This window comes from Musca domestica, unplaced genomic scaffold, assembly GCF_030504385.1.
Source record: "Musca domestica strain aabys unplaced genomic scaffold, Musca_domestica.polishedcontigs.V.1.1 11, whole genome shotgun sequence".
NCBI lineage: Eukaryota > Metazoa > Arthropoda > Insecta > Diptera > Muscidae > Musca > Musca domestica.
The window spans coordinates 12,338,791-12,361,625 of NW_026712133.1; the positions used below are offsets into that span (position 1 = coordinate 12,338,791).

At 34.1% G+C, this 22,835-nt stretch overlaps 1 protein-coding gene across 1 annotated transcript; it reads left to right on the forward strand.

The window, feature by feature from the left end:
- The first annotated feature begins 7,617 nt into the window (after positions 1-7,617).
- Positions 7,618-18,947, forward strand: IR25a (glutamate receptor ionotropic, kainate 4-like). The gene is given in 9 exon segments (NM_001286884.1): positions 7,618-7,854; positions 12,847-12,996; positions 13,067-13,540; positions 13,597-13,834; positions 13,897-14,011; positions 14,307-14,552; positions 17,205-17,797; positions 17,854-18,369; positions 18,427-18,947. Coding segments are annotated over 9 exon segments (2,826 nt in total). The 5' UTR covers positions 7,618-7,745; the 3' UTR covers positions 18,812-18,947.
- Positions 18,948-22,835: the final 3,888 nt, after the last annotated feature.

Here is a 22,835-nt window from a genome sequence, read left to right on the forward strand (position 1 = left end):
ACTTTGCTAATTAAGTAGAGCTCCACATAACAATTAAAAGTTTCTATGGGAGAATTCAATCATACACGCTATGATTATAATTATAATTTAAAGTTCAAAGGACTAAATATGCCGAAGCATTTGTATCTTTTAAATTCGGAATTGTATTTCCCATTTGGTGCTCAATTAATTTGAAATCGCATAAAGATATATATGGGAGCTATATCCAAATCTGAACCGATCTCGATAAACTTTGGCAACGATATTTCTGAGCTGTATTTGATATATTTCCCTGAATATCGTTGTTACAGAGTGCATATTACGGTTGTGGGTACCAAATATAACAAATCGGATGAATAATATATATGGAAGCTATAACTATATCTGAACCGATCTGAACCAAATTTGACATACTAGCTACTAGACTCAATTCGGTCGTAAGTGCCAAATTCCATCCCATTTGGACAAATATTAGACGTTTGGTGCACAATAAAAGGTAAATCGGACGATGTTATATATGGGAGCTATATCCAAATCTGAACCGATCTCGATAAAATTTAGCAAATGTATTTCTGAGCTGTATTTGATATATTTCCCCAAATATTGTTGTTGCATAGTGCATATTACGGTGGCGGTGGACAAAAATAACAAATCGGATGAACAATATATATGGGAGCTATAGCTATATCTGAACCGATTTCGATCAAATTTGGCATACATATTTTCAGGCCTAATATGGGTGTATGTGCAAAATTCCATACAATTCGGGCTGATATTACACGTTTGGTGCACAATAAAAGTCAAATCGGACGAAGATATATATGGGAGCTATATCCAAATTTTGACCGATTATCTCCAATTTCAATAGGGTTCGTCCTTAGGCCAAACAAAAGACCTTTGCAAAATTTCATCTATATCGGGCAATAAATGCGACCTGTACTTTGTTTACAAAAATACATGGACAGACGGACGGACGGACAGACGGACGGACGGACAGACGGACGGACGGACATGCATAAATCGACTCAGAATGTGATTCTATGCAGATCATCAAAAGGAACTATGGGTCTATCTCGTTTCCTTCTGCCTGTTACAAACAAATGCACAAAGACATAATACCCTGACCACCTTGTGGTGTAGGGTATAAATATGCTCATATTTATGGGCGAAAATAAGTAAAAAAACTAATTATGTATAATTCTTTTGTACGGTAACTTTTTCAAATCAGCTATAAAAACAACTAAAGGAATGTTACTAACCTTTCATCCACTTGTTTTTACTTTTTGTTCAATATAAACTCAAATAAAAAAGTTAAAGACTATCACTAATGTATTGAAATTAATAAATATCGGATTGTAAACTTTAAGATGCTTTTTCCGTCATTTGCATTTGCTTATTTTTGATATTTTTTTAATGCAAGTCAAGTTTTTCTAATACGATAAACCTAAGGCGAGCTTTTCCTTTCAAATATATTTTGGACAATAATGGGAGTAATGGAAATTTCCATCACCATGTAAAGAAGGGTTAAGCAATCAACTGATTAAATTTTCAACAATAACAAAACAAACATTATTAAAAATTAATAATAAATGTTTTAGTTTGGACGACGAGTGAAAATTTAAAGTTTGTGAAACATTTGTTTGTGCTGTCTTATATTTTGAACGATTCCTTGCCCTATCCCTATCATATGACTTCCTGTTGAATCGTCATTTTTCGGTTTTTATATTCAAACTTGTCAGTCAAACAATCAGGTAAAATAACCTTTATATAATTTTGTGAAAAATACTCATCAGGGTACATCAGAAATTTACAATTTTTAATACCCTCCACCATATATAGTATGGTGGGTAATTAAGTTCGCCATTCCATTTGTAACTCATCGAAATAATAATTTTAGACCTATCAAATTGCATTTAATCTTGATTAGCGTAAAATTTTAAGACGATTTAGACCTGTCCGTCTGTTGTATTCACGCTAGGGTCAAAATGAGAGTTGTCAATATGTGTCCACGGTATCGTATATGCCCCATATAACGGTACCTCCCGATATTCGGTGTTTTCACGATTTAAGCCAAAATTTTCAATGGAATTTCCTTACACAAGGAGTTCTTTCTGAGAATTGTCTATATAGGTCCATGATATCTTATTCGGTATTTTGATGATATTAGCGACACTATTCAACGGAATTGTTTCAAATTTTATAATTGAGGTTCGAAATCGGTGCTACAGCCTATGACGAAAAAGGTCGACGTTTTCGTATAGCATTCATATAACGGTTTTCATTTAAGAGGTATTTTCGACGAATTTTTTGTTTTTTTTTTTTTTTTTGATATTGATATATCTATATTGACTTTGACTACATTTTGAAAAGTAAACAATACCTAGAAATTGCATGCAATTCTATTTCATCCAAAATATATTTATTTACATAACTATAAATAAAGGAAAACAACAAAAATGCAAGGACAGAAGTGAAATACTCCTGATAAATTTTGAATATAAGTGTGTGGTTTCATTTATCATTTTTTGTTAAAAACATGTAATTGATCGTGGATATTGTATTCCGATTTTTTGTAATGACATTTCTGAGGGTATTTCCCACATCAGCGTGAACAAACTTATAATTATTATTTGAAATCCGTTGAGTTCTTTAAAAGGATTACATATTGCATTGCGTATGATATCACATTGTTACATTTGAGATGCACACACCACCAACGCATTTTTTGATAGTGCTCAGCAACAATTGGGAAATCGCGCAGCAGTAATTTCACTGCATGATTCGTCATTAAAACAGTGAATATTGCATCAGTGCGCGAACCATACCCTCTCCTTGCTATGTTTAGGTACGCTAAATCTATCCTAGTCAACATTAATATTAACAAAGTTTTGAAACCTATGATATAAGAAAATAACTTAAAACTCTTAAAATAGTAAATACCAAGCATTTTCAAGTTCACATATGACATTCAGATGCCACCCGAAGGAGTCGTGAGAATAGAACACAATTCCTTACATTTTAAAATCAAGAAAACAAATTAATCATAATTTATTACCAGAAAAAGTAAAGAACAAGGTGCATGTGTATATTTCCAAAATATTTAACAAAATACGATTTTAAAAGGCTAAGGAAGGTTGTGCACATATTTTCGCAATGGAAATTCTTAACTGAACTTTAGTTGGCGTTATTATTGGAAGATTATTTAAACACCTTTTTGTAGAAAATTAGAAAACTAGTTTGCATTAAAATTAGCATAATAAAGAGCTTATACGAATTGTACTATTATACTAATGTCTTCGGGGATTTGAACAAGGTTCGAGTGAATGTTGAAAAGTATAATGAAAATGCCGATTTTTTTTTCATCTTTAAAAACCCGTTTTAGCAGCATGTCTGCATTTAACTGACAAAATATCTTATCTGTGAAACTTTGGTTATGGAAAGTGAAATCCTCGCAACTTAAGTATGGGAAGAAATTTGATAAAATTTGCCTTCAGAACGTTCTAATAAAAAGGCTATTTTAAATAAATAAATTTTATATTTGTTGCAGAGTTCAAAAGAAAATTCCAATTTGTTTCTGAGATATATATAAATACTTTTGTTCAAATCAAATTTGTTTGGAATCTGTATCGTCTCAAGATCTTACGTTTTGATAGATTCATATTTTGTATTAAAATTATACCTCGGCACATTCTTACACACATGAATAACTGTTTAGTAAGTGTATCATCCTTACATTAGGACTGTGGTATATGATTTGCCTACTGACTGCCTGTAATATTACTATTGGGAACTCTTGTAATAAGCAAGCCTGTATGAGTGTCCATAAGCATTTAATTAATTATTCAAGTTATAATTGAGATACGATTTGTTTACACAATCTAACACATTTGTTGTCTGTCATTCAATTCCAACCCCCAGATAGGACCAATTGAGTGGGTTGGATAAAAGTGAATTTGTGCTGAGGTGTAAAACTTCAATAAGTGGTTAGACAATAGTCACCAAGGTTACGATGTCCACACACTCACACCCAGCCGTTCCAAATTTACCCTTCACGACTAATAAAATCAAATGCATTCAACTGCGAAGCGTATTTGTTGTAATTACAAACCTACCAACATGCCTCTGAAATATAGCTAGACCGAAACAACAAAAAATATGATTACATTTCAATGGTCAAGGAATGAAGACGACTGTTGTTTTTTGTTATCCCCAACTCCAGTGCATGTGTGACACAACGTAGAAATACAATTAAAGTTGTGAAAGGCAATCGAATAGCTACAGTATTTCAAAAAAACATACTTTTGGAGAAATTAGACAATATTTTTAGTTAAGAAAAAATAAGTACGTATGTCTCCCACTACAGGGTGAGATGAAAAAACTGCAACCAACTTCAGACTGCTGTCATTTTTAAGCCACTCGTCCGACAGATGTTAAAATTATTCCAGTGACAGCTCAGAAAAAAGTTATTTGTGATGGAATTCAAGCTTTCTTTCTGATTTCTTTATATTTGACTGGAAAACCACAACTGCCGAACAGCCGAATTTGCTTTTCTCCGATGAGAAAACACCAAAGAGGTCATCTGAAAATATGCACTTTCGGTTGGCCACCAGAACTCAAGCGCCGGCTATGGTGGTGGTGTGGGCCGCTATAAATACCGAATATTATCGCGAAAATATTCTGGAGGGTGTATTAAAGCCTTGGGCACCCAAGCATTTTGACCGCAGACCCTGGACAGGACTCAGCACCATCGCACTAAGCACGCGCCACCCAAGAATGGTTACAAAATGAGGTTCCTCGCTTCATTTCCAGCGCACAATGCCCACCAAAATCTCCGGATATCAATCCGTTGGACTATTGTGTCTGGAGAATTTGGGAAAGCAAAGTTGACACTAAAAATACCTAATTGTCGATCAGCTCAAGCAAGCGCTTCGCCGGGAATTATCCAAAATATCGCAGACCACCATTCGGGCAGCGTGTGACGGTTTCATTGGCCATTTGAAGGTTATAATTCGTGCCAAAGGTGACCAATTCGAACAAATCTAAAATTATTTTAAAATTTTGACGCTATTTCCGACATTCTTTGCTTTCATTCAATAAAATTTAAAAAAAGTGCAAAAACTGTGGCGTTTAACTTTGTTGCAGTTTTGTTTTTTCTCGCGCGGTAACTGTCAAAATGAAATATTGAGAAACGCAAAACGTAATAATTTATACTTATATCTCGCTGAGATCAAGTAAGAAAATCTGCATTAAAGGCTTCTCCATCTGGTTACTCTCTCACAAATGTCATAAATAACCATTGATTGTGTAGTATATGATCCTCACATCGAAGAAGGCTATAAGTTCGTATTCGTGAACAGTTGTATATTTTTTATACCCTCAGTCATATAGCTAGAGAGGGTATATATCATTTGATACGGCCAAAACGTGCCTAATCTAAATAACGATTTTAGACCCTAGGTCTCATTGGACCAAATTCGTTTCAGGACATTTGGAGGCGATCTATCGATGTTCGTCCGTCCATCTGTCTGGCTGGTGAGCACGATATCTCTCGAAGGGAGTATACGATTTGGTGTAAACTTAGTACATTGTAATATTATCATCAAACTTAGATCGAGTTCGGAGATGGGCAATATCGGTCCACTCCTTCTGTATCTACCCCACAAAAAGACGAAGTTTTCAATAAAAATATTTTACTACACAAAAGAGAAAGGATGTTGTTGCTCCAAATTTGCAAATCCTACTACTTCCATCAGGTGCGAAAATGGACATTATCGGTCCACTCCATCTAGTACCTCCCCCCCAAAGTGTCATAATTTTAAATAATTATAACTCTCATAAAATGTGATATAATTGTTCGATTGTCTTCAAATTACACACATCACAATATTTTTAGAAATCCAAGGTTTAATGGGATCGGTCCACTCGTTATGGTACCATAATATCCATGAAGTTCATAAAACACGAAATTAACATCCAATTCCATTCAGTCTCGGCACATCTCAATATTTCTATCAGCACAAGATATGTTATAAAGATGGTAGAGATCGAACCATTCCGATTATAAAATCCAAAATAAACATCCGGTTCTCTTCATATTTCACAGATACCTTTATTTCTACTAACATAAGGTCAACTGTGAAGATGGGATATCGGCCCATTTCTTCTGGTACCTCCCCCAAAAAGTATCTATGAAGCTCATAAAACGGGAAATTAACATCCGATATTATTCAGACTTGGCACATCTCAATATTTCCATCAACACAAGATCTGTTATGAAGATGGTAGAGATCGGACAATTTCTTCTGGTACCTTCCCACATAGGGATCAATATTAAAAAAAAAAAACAAAACGCATAAAGAATGCGAAATAAACTTGCAACTCTCTACCAGTTTCACACATACAAACATTTTTGCTAACACAAAATCTGTTGTGAGGATGATAAATATATGCGAACCCCTTCTGATACCTCAGCCACAAAGGGTAACAATTTTCAATACTTTTACCTGTCATAACTTACGAAGCAAGTCAGCGATATCTAAACATTTTCATTTTCGAAAAATTATCACATATCTCATATATAGATAAGGAACTAACCAATATTGTCCAAACCTGGGACGTCGCAATATTATATCATATTCATTTAGGTCCGGTACGAAATTGACCATATTTGCCCATTCCTTCTAAACTTACTCCATAGAGGATCAAACTTTTGAATAATCATAACAGAAGTAGATATATATTTTAATAATAGAACATTGGCAGATGGTATACATCTGTCGGCAGAACTGTCTCATATTTTTTAACTTGTTTTTTGAGATTTAGCCTTCGTTCGATATCGTTTTCATGCATTTTTGTTTCTACATAATTTTATCTAAATAGAATTCCATTACAAGCCTATTCAAGGATTAACTTCCAGCGATCCTTAATTCGTCATTTTTCTTTTTTTCTCTCTAAAGGAGAGAACGCATAAAACGCTTTTTTGACTGGCTGGCTTCTTCGTAAAATAACAAAGGATCGTAGGGTCAAAATCGAACAAAGTCAATCTAAAACTTCTTTGTTCTTTTACGAAGAAGCCAGCCGATGACCTAAGCCTCTCAAAAAAACCTTTTATGTATTCTCACCTTAATGTTGGCGCCCAACGTAGTGCCATATTTTTTAGAATTTATTAAAACCAAGTATAGGTCATGAAGAAAGTTCCGCTCCTAAGTTTGTTTTTGACATTGTGACACTCTCAATTACTAGAACATTTGTCTGCAAACCGCCAAAAAAAATTATTGAAGTTTATAAGGATTGAACGTAAAAATTACGGACCTATAAATGTGGGAGAAACCTCCAATATTATCTATTGCGAGGAAGGGACCTGAACACATGATTTTCCCTTACCACGTCGGTAACAAAATATCCACTCATTTTACAAGTTATAAGGCATCTTTACACTGTGCACTGATGTGTGTGCGTGTGGGTGAGTTGTGGTTAACCACCCACGTGTAAACACAATTATCCTTTCATTACCCATATCTGGTGGTCAGTCATTCTATCTATCAGTGCAGCTATCTGAAAGGGAAACAGTCAACACATACTCATTAACAATAGTTTTTTCTTTTTCGTCGTGGCTATTGCCATTTTCAAATTGAAGTTAGTTATATTTTAGAACTCGTCGGAGTGATAACCGTTTCCGGAAAAGTCGTTACCGTTTCGAAAAATTCAATTCAAGGACAACTATACATATATATTTTTTCTTATGTGTTGAAGGATAACGGCAAATAATGATTTTGCCTCGATTGAAATTTATTCATATAGTTCTGCTATTTCTAAAAATATTATCGCGAAGATATTTATTGGTTTCCTCACAGACGAGTCAAAATATTAATGTTTGTAAGTAGAATGGGTAAATTCCTTTGTTTGCATATACATACATATTATATATTTGGGTAAATATTGTAAAGTTATACTATATACTGCGAATTCTATTAATAAAAAAAATCGATAAAATTGGTTTGCCATGCAGTTCAATTGAGACTTTTTTTTCACATCCCAGAACTTTTTATAAAAATGAGTATCAATTTTGTAATAAATTATTGCGTAATTGAAAATAGATAAAGGATAACACCTTTAAAATAATTCTCATCACCTGGTCACAGAATCGGATATAAGAACAATTTGCAAAATGTAGGCAAATGAAATTCCCTCTGAACCCCAATTTCCATGGATGGGCGTTCTAATGCAGAAAAAATGATTAACCTGGAGGCTAGCAACCCGTGTCTGAAAATCAAGATTATCGAGTAGAAATTCAAATAAAAAATCCATTATGGAAAATAATTTCCCTCAAATGGCTGGATCGCCTGGCCTTGCAGTCGCTCTAATTTTTAAGCACATTATCGACTGTGTGCCGCGGTATTTCACCAAAGGCTTCACTAATATTGCGTCAATTGACAAGCCAGATGTCGGCGTAGCACTTACCTTTGACGGCACTCCAATGGTGTTAAATCGCGGAGTGTATCATCGGCTGTGTGAAACTTAGTGAAACCAAATGTTGCCAACATCCTCCTCTTCAATTTTTCTTCGTGATTGACTGGCCACTCCTGGTTCATTTTTAAAGAAAAATGTTCCAATTATGCCTCTGGATAATGTTGTACAAGGGTTATAATACATAAGCAGTTTCGCATCACAGAACACAGTTGCTAAAAATGGTCAAAACCATGGCAGAAAAATACAGGTAGATGCATCAACGCTTGGGAGCATTGATATGTAAAAAAAAAAATTAAATGTTTTCTCAAATATAAGTATATTTTTATATGTTTTCTTATACTACGTCATTCGGAGGCTATTATAATTCGCGTTTTTCAACAATTTTTACAAATTTAAATAATTTTTCATTAAACATTTTCAATTCCAAAATTGGTTTGACAGTTCATCGCTATGTTTGTCCCTTGTTGATAATAATTAATAAATTCTTGGTCTGTTCCAGAACTGCATGAATATAAATGTTTTTACTACGATAATCCATTTTCCCTATATGATATCGAAGAACAAGTAAAAAAAGCAGATAAGTTCGTCCGGGTCAAACTTTTTATACCCTCCACCATTTGGAAGAAACTTGAAAAGTTAAAAAAAAAATCCGTCGAAAAATACGGCTCAAATGAAACCCGTTATATGGGGACTATACGAAGACGTGATCTTGCATAAGTAATTTTTGTCATAAGCTGTAGTAATGGTTCCGAACTTCAAACGCGAAATTTGAAACAATACCGAATAAAAAATACCGAATATATGGGGGTACCGATATATATATATATCCGTTGAAAAATGTGCTAAATCATCAAAATAGGGAATATAGGGAGGATACACAATATCGTTGACCTATATAGATAATTCTCTTCCAGGGGATAAAGTAGTCACAAGGAACTCCTTGTGTGGATTTTCAGACAATTCCATTGAAAAATCTGGCTACAACCATCAAAATACCGAATGACGGAGGTACCGTTATATGGGGCCTATACGATATGGTGAACTGATATAGCCCATCTTCGTACTTGACCTGACTGCAGACAAAAGACAGATCTGTGCAAAATTTTAGCCCTTAATTTGTTTTGGGCTAAATCGAATTTTACGCTGATCAAGAATATATACACTTTGTTGGGTCTAATATTATTATTTCGATGACGAACTTAATATACCCTCCATACTATGTATGGTGGAGGTTACAAAAATTGCAAAACTAGCAGATTCTTGAAGATACTGGAACGGAGCATATATTATGATCGGTCGCTACAAATGTAATCGGTCGCTACAAATGTAATGTTTACAATTTCTTGGGATGTGATAAGTCGGGCTCCATTTTTATTTGCGTGTAAATACGGATCATATAGTGTTTACATTGCTGAGGTTTGCTGACGAACATGTTATTTACTTTTTTCAGTGACCACCTCAATAAAAAATATGATGTCTACATTTACAAAATTTGTTGAGAACAGAATGGAAACGCGAATTATCAATAAAGGGAAAATAAAACTTCCAAGCATTTACAAATGCATTGTCTTTAAATTGTACAAAAATATTTCCCAAACCTTTGTATGTTTGACTAGAAGCAGGTTATAATGATTGGCTCGGTACGGTGTACTGGATTTACATTATATACTTTTGAAGGTTATACTTATTCTACAAAGTATTTAGAAAATTATTATTATTATTAGCTAGAAACATGTTAACTCTACATTAGGAGGTCGGAAAGTTTAGTCAGAGCCAAACACCGATGAATTGGTTAACTTGTATCATTGACTTAGGCGGAAGTCATTACAACATTTTGTTTCTATATTGTCGATAATGTAAAAAGTTTTAATACCCTTTCCAATAGGTAAAAAACCCTCTATAAACGGGGCGACAACGTTAAATGGCTAAATAAGAAAAGTTGTTCAAGTTCAAAGAAAATAGTAAAATTGGGACCCTGTACTGCAGCCGTATTGTGTCAAATAGACTTTTAAACATGCAAGAATTTGTCTTCTTATTTTACATTTTTTAAGAAATTACTATATCGGGGAATATCCACAAAACATCAATGGAATTTTGTGGAATTCTACAAAATTGAATCCAAGATAGAGGAACAATAGGGTTTTATCCCAAAATTTTACATTTTGTACCTGTTAACGTAGAAAATAAGCATTTCTATTGCATCTAAATTTGAAATTATTTCCTTTTTTATTCAAAACAATAAACACACACATATACAGACTGTGTATATGTTTTGACAGAATAGGAGCACCAATAAAAAAATTGTATGTAGGTGGTAGCTTTGTTTACCTTCTTAATTGTGCCATGGGTATACCTATGGTATAATTATTGAAGGTAGAAGCAATTCCCAGCTGATTTGACCCTATAGTAATACTAGTGTCAGACCCGATATGACATTTTGTGATTTAATTCCATTTCTTAATATACAATAGGTCCTGCAGTGATGGACAATAAAAACACATTTTCGTCTAATAATAGAAAAATTCGCTATTATACCTAATAAAACGCCAACAGCGATGGTGCGGAACCTTTTTCGCGGTTACGGAACTGCGAGCCCACATTAGATAATATAGTCGTATATTTCATGTTTCCTAAAATTGCAAAATGTAGAATACTTTATGTATGCAGCTTGGTTTCAATTTGAAAGGGATGTTGCATTTTCCACGATTTTCTAGCAATTGCTTGAAGCATTGAGGGATTTGGACTTACAGCTAAAAACTATACATTCAGGTGAATGATGTGAAAGCATAAAAATTAAATATTTTAAGAACTATTGTTCTGCATTTTGAATTTAATATTTCAAATTCTAAAAATGAACATTTTTAAAATTTAAATAATTTATTGAAAATTCATTTTTTTGTTTACATTTTTTGACATATAACTCTGACAATTGTATTACGTACAACAACAAATTTGTGTGTGGTTGTTGTTACGTTTGTTGTACAACAACACTTGCTGCCATGGATATACCAAACTCCGAATCTGCATAGACAACTTTCTGCTACAGGGATTGGTATAAATTGTGAGTTTGAAAATTTGAAAATATCGAAAAGTAACACTATATCAATGTTCCATCACCACACGTGGATCCGATTTTAGAATTTAAATATAGAATTTTGAACAAATCCGTTAAAAAATGTGGTTAAGATCTTAAGAATATCGAATGTTCGGATTCGAATGTAGGGTCTATAGGAAAATGTGGACAAATATCAAATTTGAAACACTTCCGTTGCAAAATGTAGCATAAATCATAAAAATACTGAATACCTTGATGTAGCGGAATATAGGAAAAATTAGATCTATTTCGAGTTTTGAATACTGAATGAAACAATTCCATTAACACTTGTGGATTAAATCGACAAAATGCTTCTTTTTTAACCATAAATGCGCGACATAGTGCTGCATGATATATTTTGTGACATAATAAAGGGGTCTAAGAGCCGAACTCGAAGGGACAATATTGCAAGAATCCATCGGACAAAATTCTGTAAAATCCAACAAGGAAACAGCTGAATGCGTTAAGCTGGAAATACATAAAATGTGTTTGGCTGGCTTAAGTCGTCGCCTGGCTTCTTCGTAGAGGAACAAACAAGTTTTAGGTTGACCTAGTTCAATTTCAATGTTGTTTAGCTTAATATTAGTTTGTTTCATAATACAATTGATAGGTAGAACAGATTCGTAAAAACTACCAAAATACATCCCTACAGCTATGCTCGCATTCTGTCAAAATTGTTCAAGGTAACAAACGTCAAATATTTTGTTGTTGTTTACGTATGGAGAAAATTATTATAATAAAGTTAAAAAAATTATTGATTTGGAGTATTGTATTAGAAAACCACCAAGATTGTTTCCAAGTAAAGGTGAAAATACATAAAACACTTTTTTGACTGGCTTCTTCGGAGAGGAACAAAGGAGTTATAGGTTGATTTAGTTCGATTTTGGCCTTACGCTCCTTTGTTATTTTCCGAAGAAGCCAGTCTAGGGCCAAAATCGAACTAGGTCAACCTAAAACTCCTTTGTTCATTTACGAAGAAGCCAGCCGATGACTTAAGCCAGCCAAATATGCGCTTTATGTATTCCCAGCTTAAATCTGTAAATCTATGTATTTCCAGCCTTACAATCACCCAATGTTATAATTTTTACGGGCAAGTTTCCAGTAAGATTTGCAAACATTTCAACAATTTTATTCATTGTTCATTTTACAAAAAAATGTATCTGTTTATGTTTTCGATACATAAAGGGAAAATTGATTATCGTAGTAAAAAGTTTTACATTCCTGCAGTTCTGGAACAGATTATTAATATTTCCGTCATTTACCATTTACTACGATAATTAATAATTAATCTTTTTTATTTTTAGTATTCATTAACGAGCTTGACAATGACCCAGCATCGAAGGCCATCGACATCGTTCAGACATATTTGAAGAAAAATTCCAACTATGGACTGTCGGTACAAATCGATAAAATTGAAGCGAATAAAACAGATGCCAAGGCTCTACTGGAATCAAGTAATTAAACATACATTTACACTTGAGCAGCCAAAAATATACCTGTTCTAAATAAACCTCACATTTTCAGTTTGTATCAAGTATGCCGAGAGTATTGAGAATAAACAACCTCCCCATGTGGTGTTCGATACCACAAAGTCCGGCATAGCATCCGAAACGGTGAAATCCTTTACACAGGCTTTAGGTTTACCCACGGTTAGTGCATCCTACGGCCAAGAAGGTGATCTTCGACAATGGCGTGACATGGAGGAAAGCAAACAGAAATATCTGCTACAAGTAATGCCCCCGGCGGATATAATACCAGAGGTTGTGCGCAGCATTGTGCGAAAGATGAATATAACTAATGCTGCCATCTTGTACGACAACACATTTGTAATGGATCACAAATACAAGTCGCTGTTGCAGAATATTCAAACGCGTCATGTCATAACGGCTGTGGCGGAAGGTGATAGTGCCCGGGCAGATCAAATTGAAAGGCTGCGTAATTTGGATATCAACAACTTTTTTATATTGGGTAGTTTGAAGACGATTGGACAAGTGCTTGGTAGGTTTCAGTATTGTAATGGATAAGATAAACATTTTTACCATTATTCTCTTTAGAATCGGTAAAGCCGGCATTTTTCGAGCGCAATTTCGCCTGGCATGCCATAACCCAAAATGAGGGCGAGGTTAGCAGCAAACGCGATAATGCAACGATAATGTTTTTGAAACCTATTGTTTATACACAAAATCGTGAACGTCTGGGGCAACTGAGAACCACTTATAATCTGAATGAAGAGCCACAGATAATGTCGGTATTCTATTTCGATTTGGCTTTGAGAACATTTTTGGCTGTCAAGTGAGTTATTGGCTAATATTATTTTGGACCCACTGCTGACTTCCGTTTTTTTTTCTTTTCAGAGATATGTTGCAATCAGGTGCCTGGCCTGCTAATATGGAATATTTGGGTTGTGACGACTTTCAAGGTGGTAATACACCAGAGAGAAATATTGATTTGAGGCAGGCATTTGTTCAGGTATGGTGTATATGCATTTTTTATTTGAACTCGTTTGGGCGTATATATAGTGGCATTATGTATACGACATCATCGCGTATATGCCACGCAAACTAGTTTCATTTTTATTTTATAAACAAAGTAGATTACGTTTTATTATTTTCACATACTATACTCATAATTTATACAATAACTTTTATGCTATTGTTCATATCACACTTATTAATTACAGGTTAATTGAATATTATTGTTATCGTGTGTTCGGGTGTTAATAGATTGGGTGAAGTAATCAAAGATTTTTTGTTTTGATTTTTAGGTCACAGAACCCGCTTCATACGGCGACTTTGATTTGGTCACGCAACCTGGAAAACCATTCAATGGCTACAGCTTTTTCAAATTCGATATGGATGTCAATGTAGTTCAAATACGTGGCGGTAATTCGGTCAATAGTAAATCAATTGGCAGATGGACGGCGGGCTTGGATTCACCACTTGTTGTTAATGATGAGGAAGCTATGAAGAATCTAACGGCAGATACGGTTTATCGAATTTTCACAGTAGTGGTAAGTATTAGATATAAGATGATGCCCAGAACCTGCAATATAGTACCAAAATGTACCATTGTAAAACTTGCAGGTTAAACGAAGAGAACACACACAAATATGACATTCTCTTTTACTATTTTTTATACCCTCCACCATAGTATGGAGGGTATATTAAGTATGTCATTCCGTTTGTAACATCTCGAAATATACATTTTAGACCCCACAAAGTATGTATATTCTTGATCAGCATAAAATTCTATGTCGATGTCCGTCCATCTATCCGTCTAGCTTCCGAACGAAATGAAGTAGATTGATAAAATTTTACTTAAATGTATATTAGTCTGCAGGACTTATGGTATTGAAAATGGGCCACGTTTTGTTATAGCCCCCATATAACGGTACCTCCCGATATTCGGTACTTTGATGATTTTAGCGATATTATTGCGACGGAATTATTTCAAATTTAGTATAATAGATACTACAGCATAAGCCAGAAAATTGTCTGTGCAGGTTCATGTCTTCGTATAGACCCAATATAACGCTACCTCCCGATATTCCGAATTTTTATGATTTAAGCTACATTATTCACTGATTTTTTCTATTCAAGTTTCGCATTTGGATATTGTAATGGTCTATGACAAAAGTTGCCTATGCCGGTCCACGTCGAATAGACCCTAATATAACGGCTACTTTCGGTATTTTTAATATTTTAACAGAATTTTAAACGGATTTTATTTTTTTGAAAATTGCCAAAATCGTTCCAAATGGTGGAGGGTATTCAAAGATCGGTCCGACCAACCTTACAACTTTTTTACTTGTTTTTAACTAAAATGAAGATGCCACTATGAAAAAAATGCAATGACTACCACTTATATTTACAAATGATTTCCAATTCTATTGCCATACCTCTGAAAAAATGCATATATTTTAAAGCAAAGGTGTAATAATGAGAACCCGATAATGTGAACATTATCCTTCACTTTTTTTAAAGTAAGTAAGTAACAGAAGTGGATTATAAAAGAAAGATATAGAAGTATTTTTGTGCTGTCTTAAAGCATTGGCTGGCTAAAGAGAAAAGGAGCTTAAGGTGAGAATACATAAAACGCTTTTTTGACTGGTTTCTTCGTAGGGGAGCAAAGGAGTTTTAGGTTCACTTAGTTCGAGTTTGGCCCTAGGCTCCTTTGTTCATTTCCGAAGAAGCCAGCCGATGACTTAAGCCAGTCAAAAAGCGTTTTATGTATTACCTTTAGAGTGTTACGGGCTGAAATTGAACTAAGTCAACCTAAAACTCCTTTGTTCTTTTACGAAGAAGCCAGACAGAAACTTGTTCTATGTGTTCTCACCTTAAGATTTTGGAGAGAGAGTTTTTTTAGAGAGTGTGAGCTATTTTAGATTGTTGCGCCAACATTTAAAATAAGCTCAGACCTAATTTCTTGTACTTAATCCAAACCAGAAAATCTTTTTAATTTTTGAACGAAAATCGGAGTAATCGGCCATCAAAAAACTTAAAGCTAGTCCCCTGTCCACTACTTGCTTTCACTAAAACCAATTAAGATTATACTTAGATGCAACTTTGATATTTATTATGGGTTTACATATAGCTTAGAAGAAACACTATAAATATCCGAGTACATCGTATTCTAACGAATCGATCTTTGTTTTTTTTTTTATTAGCTTCTATTAATGTTGTTTTATATGAAACTTTTTTTCTCAACAGGACATTGGAATTGAAAATTCACACAATTCCGATTCAAACGCCTCAACCATTCATATAACCACTCAAACACTACGATGGCCTACAAACAGAGCTACAGTCTGAATTTGGGTACTTGTCATTGGATGTAAACGCATACCATTTTAAAAACATTCACACTAAACAGATGTACCTAAAGCTAAAAGATGATATTTCCAATAAATTGTTCGATATTACAAAAAAAGCTTACGAATTGGTTATACTTTTTGACTTCAATAATACAGAGCTTTAACTTGTTTACCCATGAATAAAGGTGGGAATACATAAAGCGCTTATTTGAATGGCTTTAGTCTTCGGCTGGCTTCTTCGTAGAGGAACAATTATTCATTAGTAATAGAATTCCGCGTAGGCATTCATGATTGGGCTAACAATAATAATCAGTGGATTTCAACTGTCAATTCCATTGCGTATATGTCAAATCTTAAATTCAGGGGATCTCAATTGTCGTATACGCAGTGGGATAACAGTCGAAATCCACTGAATATATTATGGGTGTGCGGGATTTTAACTTCCAGACCTCGCTGTGTGTCATTTTGTAATATTGATGACATATGACGTAAAATTTAATAAAAATTAAATTATAAAAATTATGTATTTTCACACAAAACCGGCAAATAAATAAAAACCGTCTAATAAATATCATACAATATGTGCAACTTCTACATATGGACAATTTACATTACATATGTGAAAAACATTTCGTCTCTCGTCTTTAGAGCCTTGCGAGACAATTTTTTTCTTTATCTGGGCATCTTTTTGTCTAAGAAATTTGGAAAACTTTTTTTGAAATGTCAAAACGAAGTTTTTGGCTTGTTGGAAAACAAATTTGGAAAATTGGAATTTCTTCATTTTTTTATCGTTTTTTCGATAGATTTCTCTTTACTAATGTCATTTATTTAAATCCCTTCTCGTTACAGCAAGCTCCATTTATAATGCGAGATGAAACGGCGCCCAAAGGATACAAGGGCTATTGTATTGATCTTATCAATGAAATTGCCGAAATCGTTCACTTTGATTATACCATTGAAGAGGTAGAAGATGGTAAATTCGGCAACATGGATGAGAAAGGCGAATGGAATGGCATTGTAAAGAAATTGATAGACAAAAAAGCCGATATAGGCCTCGGATCAATGTCGGTAATGGCCGAGCGAGAAATTGTAATCGACTTTACGGTACCTTACTACGATTTGGTGGGCATCACTATAATGATGCAGAGACCGAGTACACCGAGTTCTCTGTTTAAATTCTTGACAGTGTTGGAGACGAATGTCTGGCTTTGTATTTTGGCTGCATATTTCTTTACCAGTTTTCTGATGTGGGTCTTTGATCGTTGGAGTCCATACAGTTATCAGAATAATCGAGAGAAGTACAAAGACGATGATGAAAAACGAGAATTCAATTTGAAGGAATGCCTATGGTTTTGCATGACTTCTTTAACGCCACAGGGTGGTGGTGAAGCGCCGAAAAATCTTTCCGGACGTTTGGTGGCTGCTACTTGGTGGTTGTTTGGGTAAGTCATTCATGTTTCTTTAAAGAAAATATAACTCACATCTACTTTCCTCCCAGCTTTATTATTATTGCTTCATATACCGCCAATTTGGCTGCTTTCCTGACCGTATCACGTTTGGACACACCCGTGGAATCATTGGACGACCTTGCCAAGCAATACAAAATATTGTATGCTCCACTTAATGGATCATCGGCCATGGTCTATTTTGAGCGCATGGCAAATATTGAACAAATGTTCTATGAAATTTGGAAAGACCTATCGCTCAATGATTCCCTATCGCCGTTGGAGAGATCACGTCTAGCCGTGTGGGATTATCCGGTTAGTGATAAATATACGAAAATGTGGCAGGCCATGCAAGAGGCACAATTGCCGGCAACTCTGGATGAGGCTGTGGCCAGAGTTCGTAACTCCACCACGGCTACGGGATTTGCATTTTTGGGTGATGCTACCGACATACGTTACCTGGTAATGACCAACTGTGACCTCCAGGTGGTTGGAGAGGAATTCTCCCGCAAACCTTATGCCATTGCAGTGCAACAGGGTTCCCATCTAAAGGATCAATTTAACAATGCGTAAGTATTTCAATCATGCCCTCGCTGCAAGACATTTAAAACATGCAATATTTTTAGAATTTTAACCCTTCTCAATAAACGACAATTGGAAAAACTCAAAGAGAAATGGTGGAAAAATGATGAAGCCCAGGCCAAGTGTGACAAACCGGAAGACCAATCCGATGGCATTTCTATTGAGAACATTGGCGGTGTATTCATTGTGATCTTCGTTGGCATTGGAATGGCTTGCATTACACTGGTCTTCGAATACTGGTGGTACAAATATCGTAAAAATCCTCGCATCATTGATGTTGCCGAGGCTGCCTCTACACCTCCTGGAAAGGATGTTAAATTAGCCGAAGGCATAATATTGGGCCAAACCGGCAAGGAGTACGAAAAGGCGAATGCCGCTCTGCGTCCTCGTTTTAATCAATATCCCCATAATTTTAAACCCCGATTCTAATTGTGTAGTAGTATTTTTCGAACCAACAAAAGAGACAACAACATGTTAATTAAATCCCCAAATTTTGAATGTTTATTGTTTAAATCGATATTCACTGACACTTGACGTTGCCTTAAATAAATTGCACCGTTTCAAAGTTTTATCATTTGAAATAATTTTAGTTTATAATATGGTAAGTATGAGTCCTTACTCTTAAGGTGAGAATACATAAAAAGCATATTTGGCTGGCTTAAGTCATCGGATGGCTCATTCGAAAAAGAACAAAGGAGCGAAAGGCCAAACTCGAACTAAGTCAACCTGAAACCCCTTTGTTCCTCTACGAATAAGCCAGTCGATGACTTGAGCCAGTCAAATAATAGTTTTATGTACTCTCAACTTTAATCAAAGACTTAAAATGGTATAGACTAAACAAAATGCATTTTGGTAAATGGGTTGTGTCTATAATACATAGAGTAACAGCTCATGGCAGAGACATGTTAATATAAAAACCACAAATACAGAAACGAATAACAATTAAAATTTGAAAAATCCAAAATTTTGGTTTCAAAATTTTATTCCATAGACCTTTCCAAAAATTTGCATATTGCTTTAGCGGTTTAAATCAGTTAACATTGGTAACCATGTTGTTATGATATCGTAACAACAGAGGAATTTTCAAAGGGTTGCCATGTTTTGACCCTGTCTTGTCCTATCTTTACACTTCTATGTCTTTGCTTTAATCTTTGGGAGAACCTAATGTAAAATACTATAGATTCCAAATCGAAAGGTGCAACTTCTTCGACCTATCTCTGGAACACATGCTCTATTATCCTACTTAAAATCTAAAGTTTCATAAGCAGCTTGAGGTCTTCCCATGGCATATTTTGTAACATATTATTAGGGATCCCGGGGCCGCACTCGAATCCTGCCGTTGTTTACCTTCACAATTTGATATAAATATGCCTAGCCATGATGCCAAGCTGCTTATGTACCCTCACCTCAAGTGAGTTGTAGAAAGAAATTTCATGGCCGATTTGGATTAGATGAATTATGGATTACGAATAGTGCTGTACAAACGTAGTTTAAATTCTTTTCTTACATAAGGTCTGTTCCAGAACTGCAAGAAGGTAAAAGTTTTTACTTCGACAGCCAATTTTTCTTTTTGACATGGAAAAAATGCAAAACTTTTAGATTATTGCAGGTTCTGGAACAGAGCATTTAATTTTGACTTTTTATTTATAGTTTTGCGTTTTAATTTTACACATGGCACAATTGTCATGCAATCATTCTTCTTCCTTAAATATGAGCGTACAACTGACAAGAAATTTAGATTTATTTCCGACCAAATATTTTGTAATTTTCACAACATAAAAGTCATGGTAAAGGTAAAAGTTGTTTCAAATAAGTATTCCCAGCTCTGTATTTTCTGTAATTTAACTTGTCAGATTACACGCCATCGAAAACTGTTTCCCATCTGTGATTTGTGTGTACACAATGGATTTCTAAATAAAAATTTTGACTATGAGATGTTGTCAAATGAATAATTTTGAAAAATGTGTAAACATATGATTGCACGACTTTACCTTCTTCAATGTACAATGATAAAAGTCAAGTAAGAATATAAAAACTAAAACATTGGCAGGCCATTAATAGCGTAGGATGCCGCTTTAAACGATGTATCGATACAGCAGGTATTATGAAGATTTTGCCAACATTTTTCTGCCGGCTATTCTGAGGATTTGATCCATAGAGACTAACTTAAAAGCATTTTAAATAACTAAATTTTTATATGCTTAAGAAGGTAAATTATTTTCAAATTCATTTTCTGTTATTTACCTGGTTAAATTTCACTGCATAGAAACTGGTTGCCATCTCTGATATTGTGAATATACAATACACTTCTGAATATAGGTTTTGACAATAAGATGCCAAAGGTTTATTTAAAAAAGTGTAAATATATTATTGCAAGATTTTACCTTCTTAATTGTGCCATGTGTTTGAGTTGCGACAAGGTAAATATGATTCGTCTTCCTAAGATATGGAACTTTTAACTGTTTTACGTGCATATAAATGCGGAAAATAACAGATTTTAATAATTTTGTGCAAAATTTGCCACTCTTCATACGTAAATATTTCATATATGAAAATTAATGTTCTTTAAAAAAATTAGCAAATGAGTCTTGTCGGTAACTTAAAAAATGATTTAGAGGATCCACTGGTAAACATTTCCATTTTTCTAAACTAATAAATGTAAACTGCTTTTATAAAAAAAATAGTTGACAATTTTCCAATAATAAAATAACTATGGTATCCCAACAAATAAACGCCAAACAATTCTTATCATTTTTATATCATACACACAGCCATTCCTATATATTTTCTTTATAGTGAAGGATAAAGTTAAATTATCGGGTTCTCATTATTACATATTTCCTTTAAGATATATCCTTTTTTTTTGCAGAGATATGGCAAGCGTTTTGGAAAAGTAACTAGTAGTCATTGAATTTTTTTCACAACGGCATCTTCATTTTAGTTTAAAAATAATAAACAAAACGAATTTGTAATAAATTTCGTGAAATAAATCTATAATTCAGTTCTTCAATATAAAAAAACGATTTGCGATATTAATTTTTTTATTTGATTAAATTTGCTGTTATTACCTTACTATCAATATAAAATATGGCAACATGAATTCAGTAAACTTTACATTAAAAGATAAAGAAAAAATGGTGTGACCTTTCGCTTACCGGGCAGTTCATATTTAAATGAAACTTGTAATAACAAAATTGTACAACATGGTACCCATTTACGTCGAAAATTTGCATTTATTTTCCAAACAAATTTGAAATAATTTCAAATTATTATATTTCTTATTCAAAACAATACACACACTTACACAAAATGTGTATATGTTTTGACAGAATAAGGGCATCAAAAGGGGTTACCTTTGTTCTACCTTCAGTTATTTTGCCATGGTACTAATTGGTCTTGTTGTAGTAGTATAATTATTACCAGTTGTTCTTCATACAACACAGTAAAAAATTGTAAATAGTATCAGATATACATAATATGCAGAACAAATCAATTTAGTTCAAAAATATATATTTTTCTAGTTCCGACTGAGAGTTGGTCTTAAGCATGGTACAATAAAAAGGTAAGGTAGAGCTACCAGCTGATTACAATTTTTTCTAAGTGTGCCCGACTTCTGCCAATTTTGTGTATGTATTTATTGTTTTGAAAAATTAAAACAAAATATTTTTAAAACCAATGCTTGGAAAACACGTACATTGCGGCTCACGCATTAAAGCTATTAACCAGTCTAGCCATGGAATTGAAAGATTGAACAGTTGGATCATATTTTCGAAAAAAATCCAGGCATTTCATTTATTTTTCGCGCTATTAAACTCCATGGTAGAATTAAGAAGGTAAAGTCATGCAATCATATATTTACAATTTTTTTTCAAAATTATTTATTTAGCAAAATCTCATTGTCAAAATGTATGTTTATAAATACATAGTACATACACAAATCAGAGATGGGAACCGTTTTTCTATGCAGTGAAATTTGACAAGGTAAATTACAGAAAATGCAGTGATGGGGATACTTATTTGAAATGATTTTACCTTCTTAATTTTGCCATGTTAAACTCACTTAAAAATGAGGAAAAATATGAGAACAAATTTTTGCATATAATTTGAATTGTGTCGACAGAAAGCGGGCACAGAATCAGGGCTGTATTTCTGTAGTTTTACGAAGCTGTTCTACCTCCTTATTGTACCATGGTCTTAAGAATTTTTTCACTTTTGCTCCTTTGGGGCATTTCAAGTTATATTTGCTCAAACGATATACCGGCATTAGTTTGGGCAACGTATGAACGTGTCACCAGTTTTCAAGCAAAAGTCGATTTGTATAAACTATTCCCTATATATTTTTCGATCTCTAAATCTCTTGCTGTCTTGTCGTTCATTTTGTTTTGATTCGGAGCTTTATTACAATTTTTTCTTCCGTCACATTTCTTGATTGGAACGGCGCCATTTCTGACAG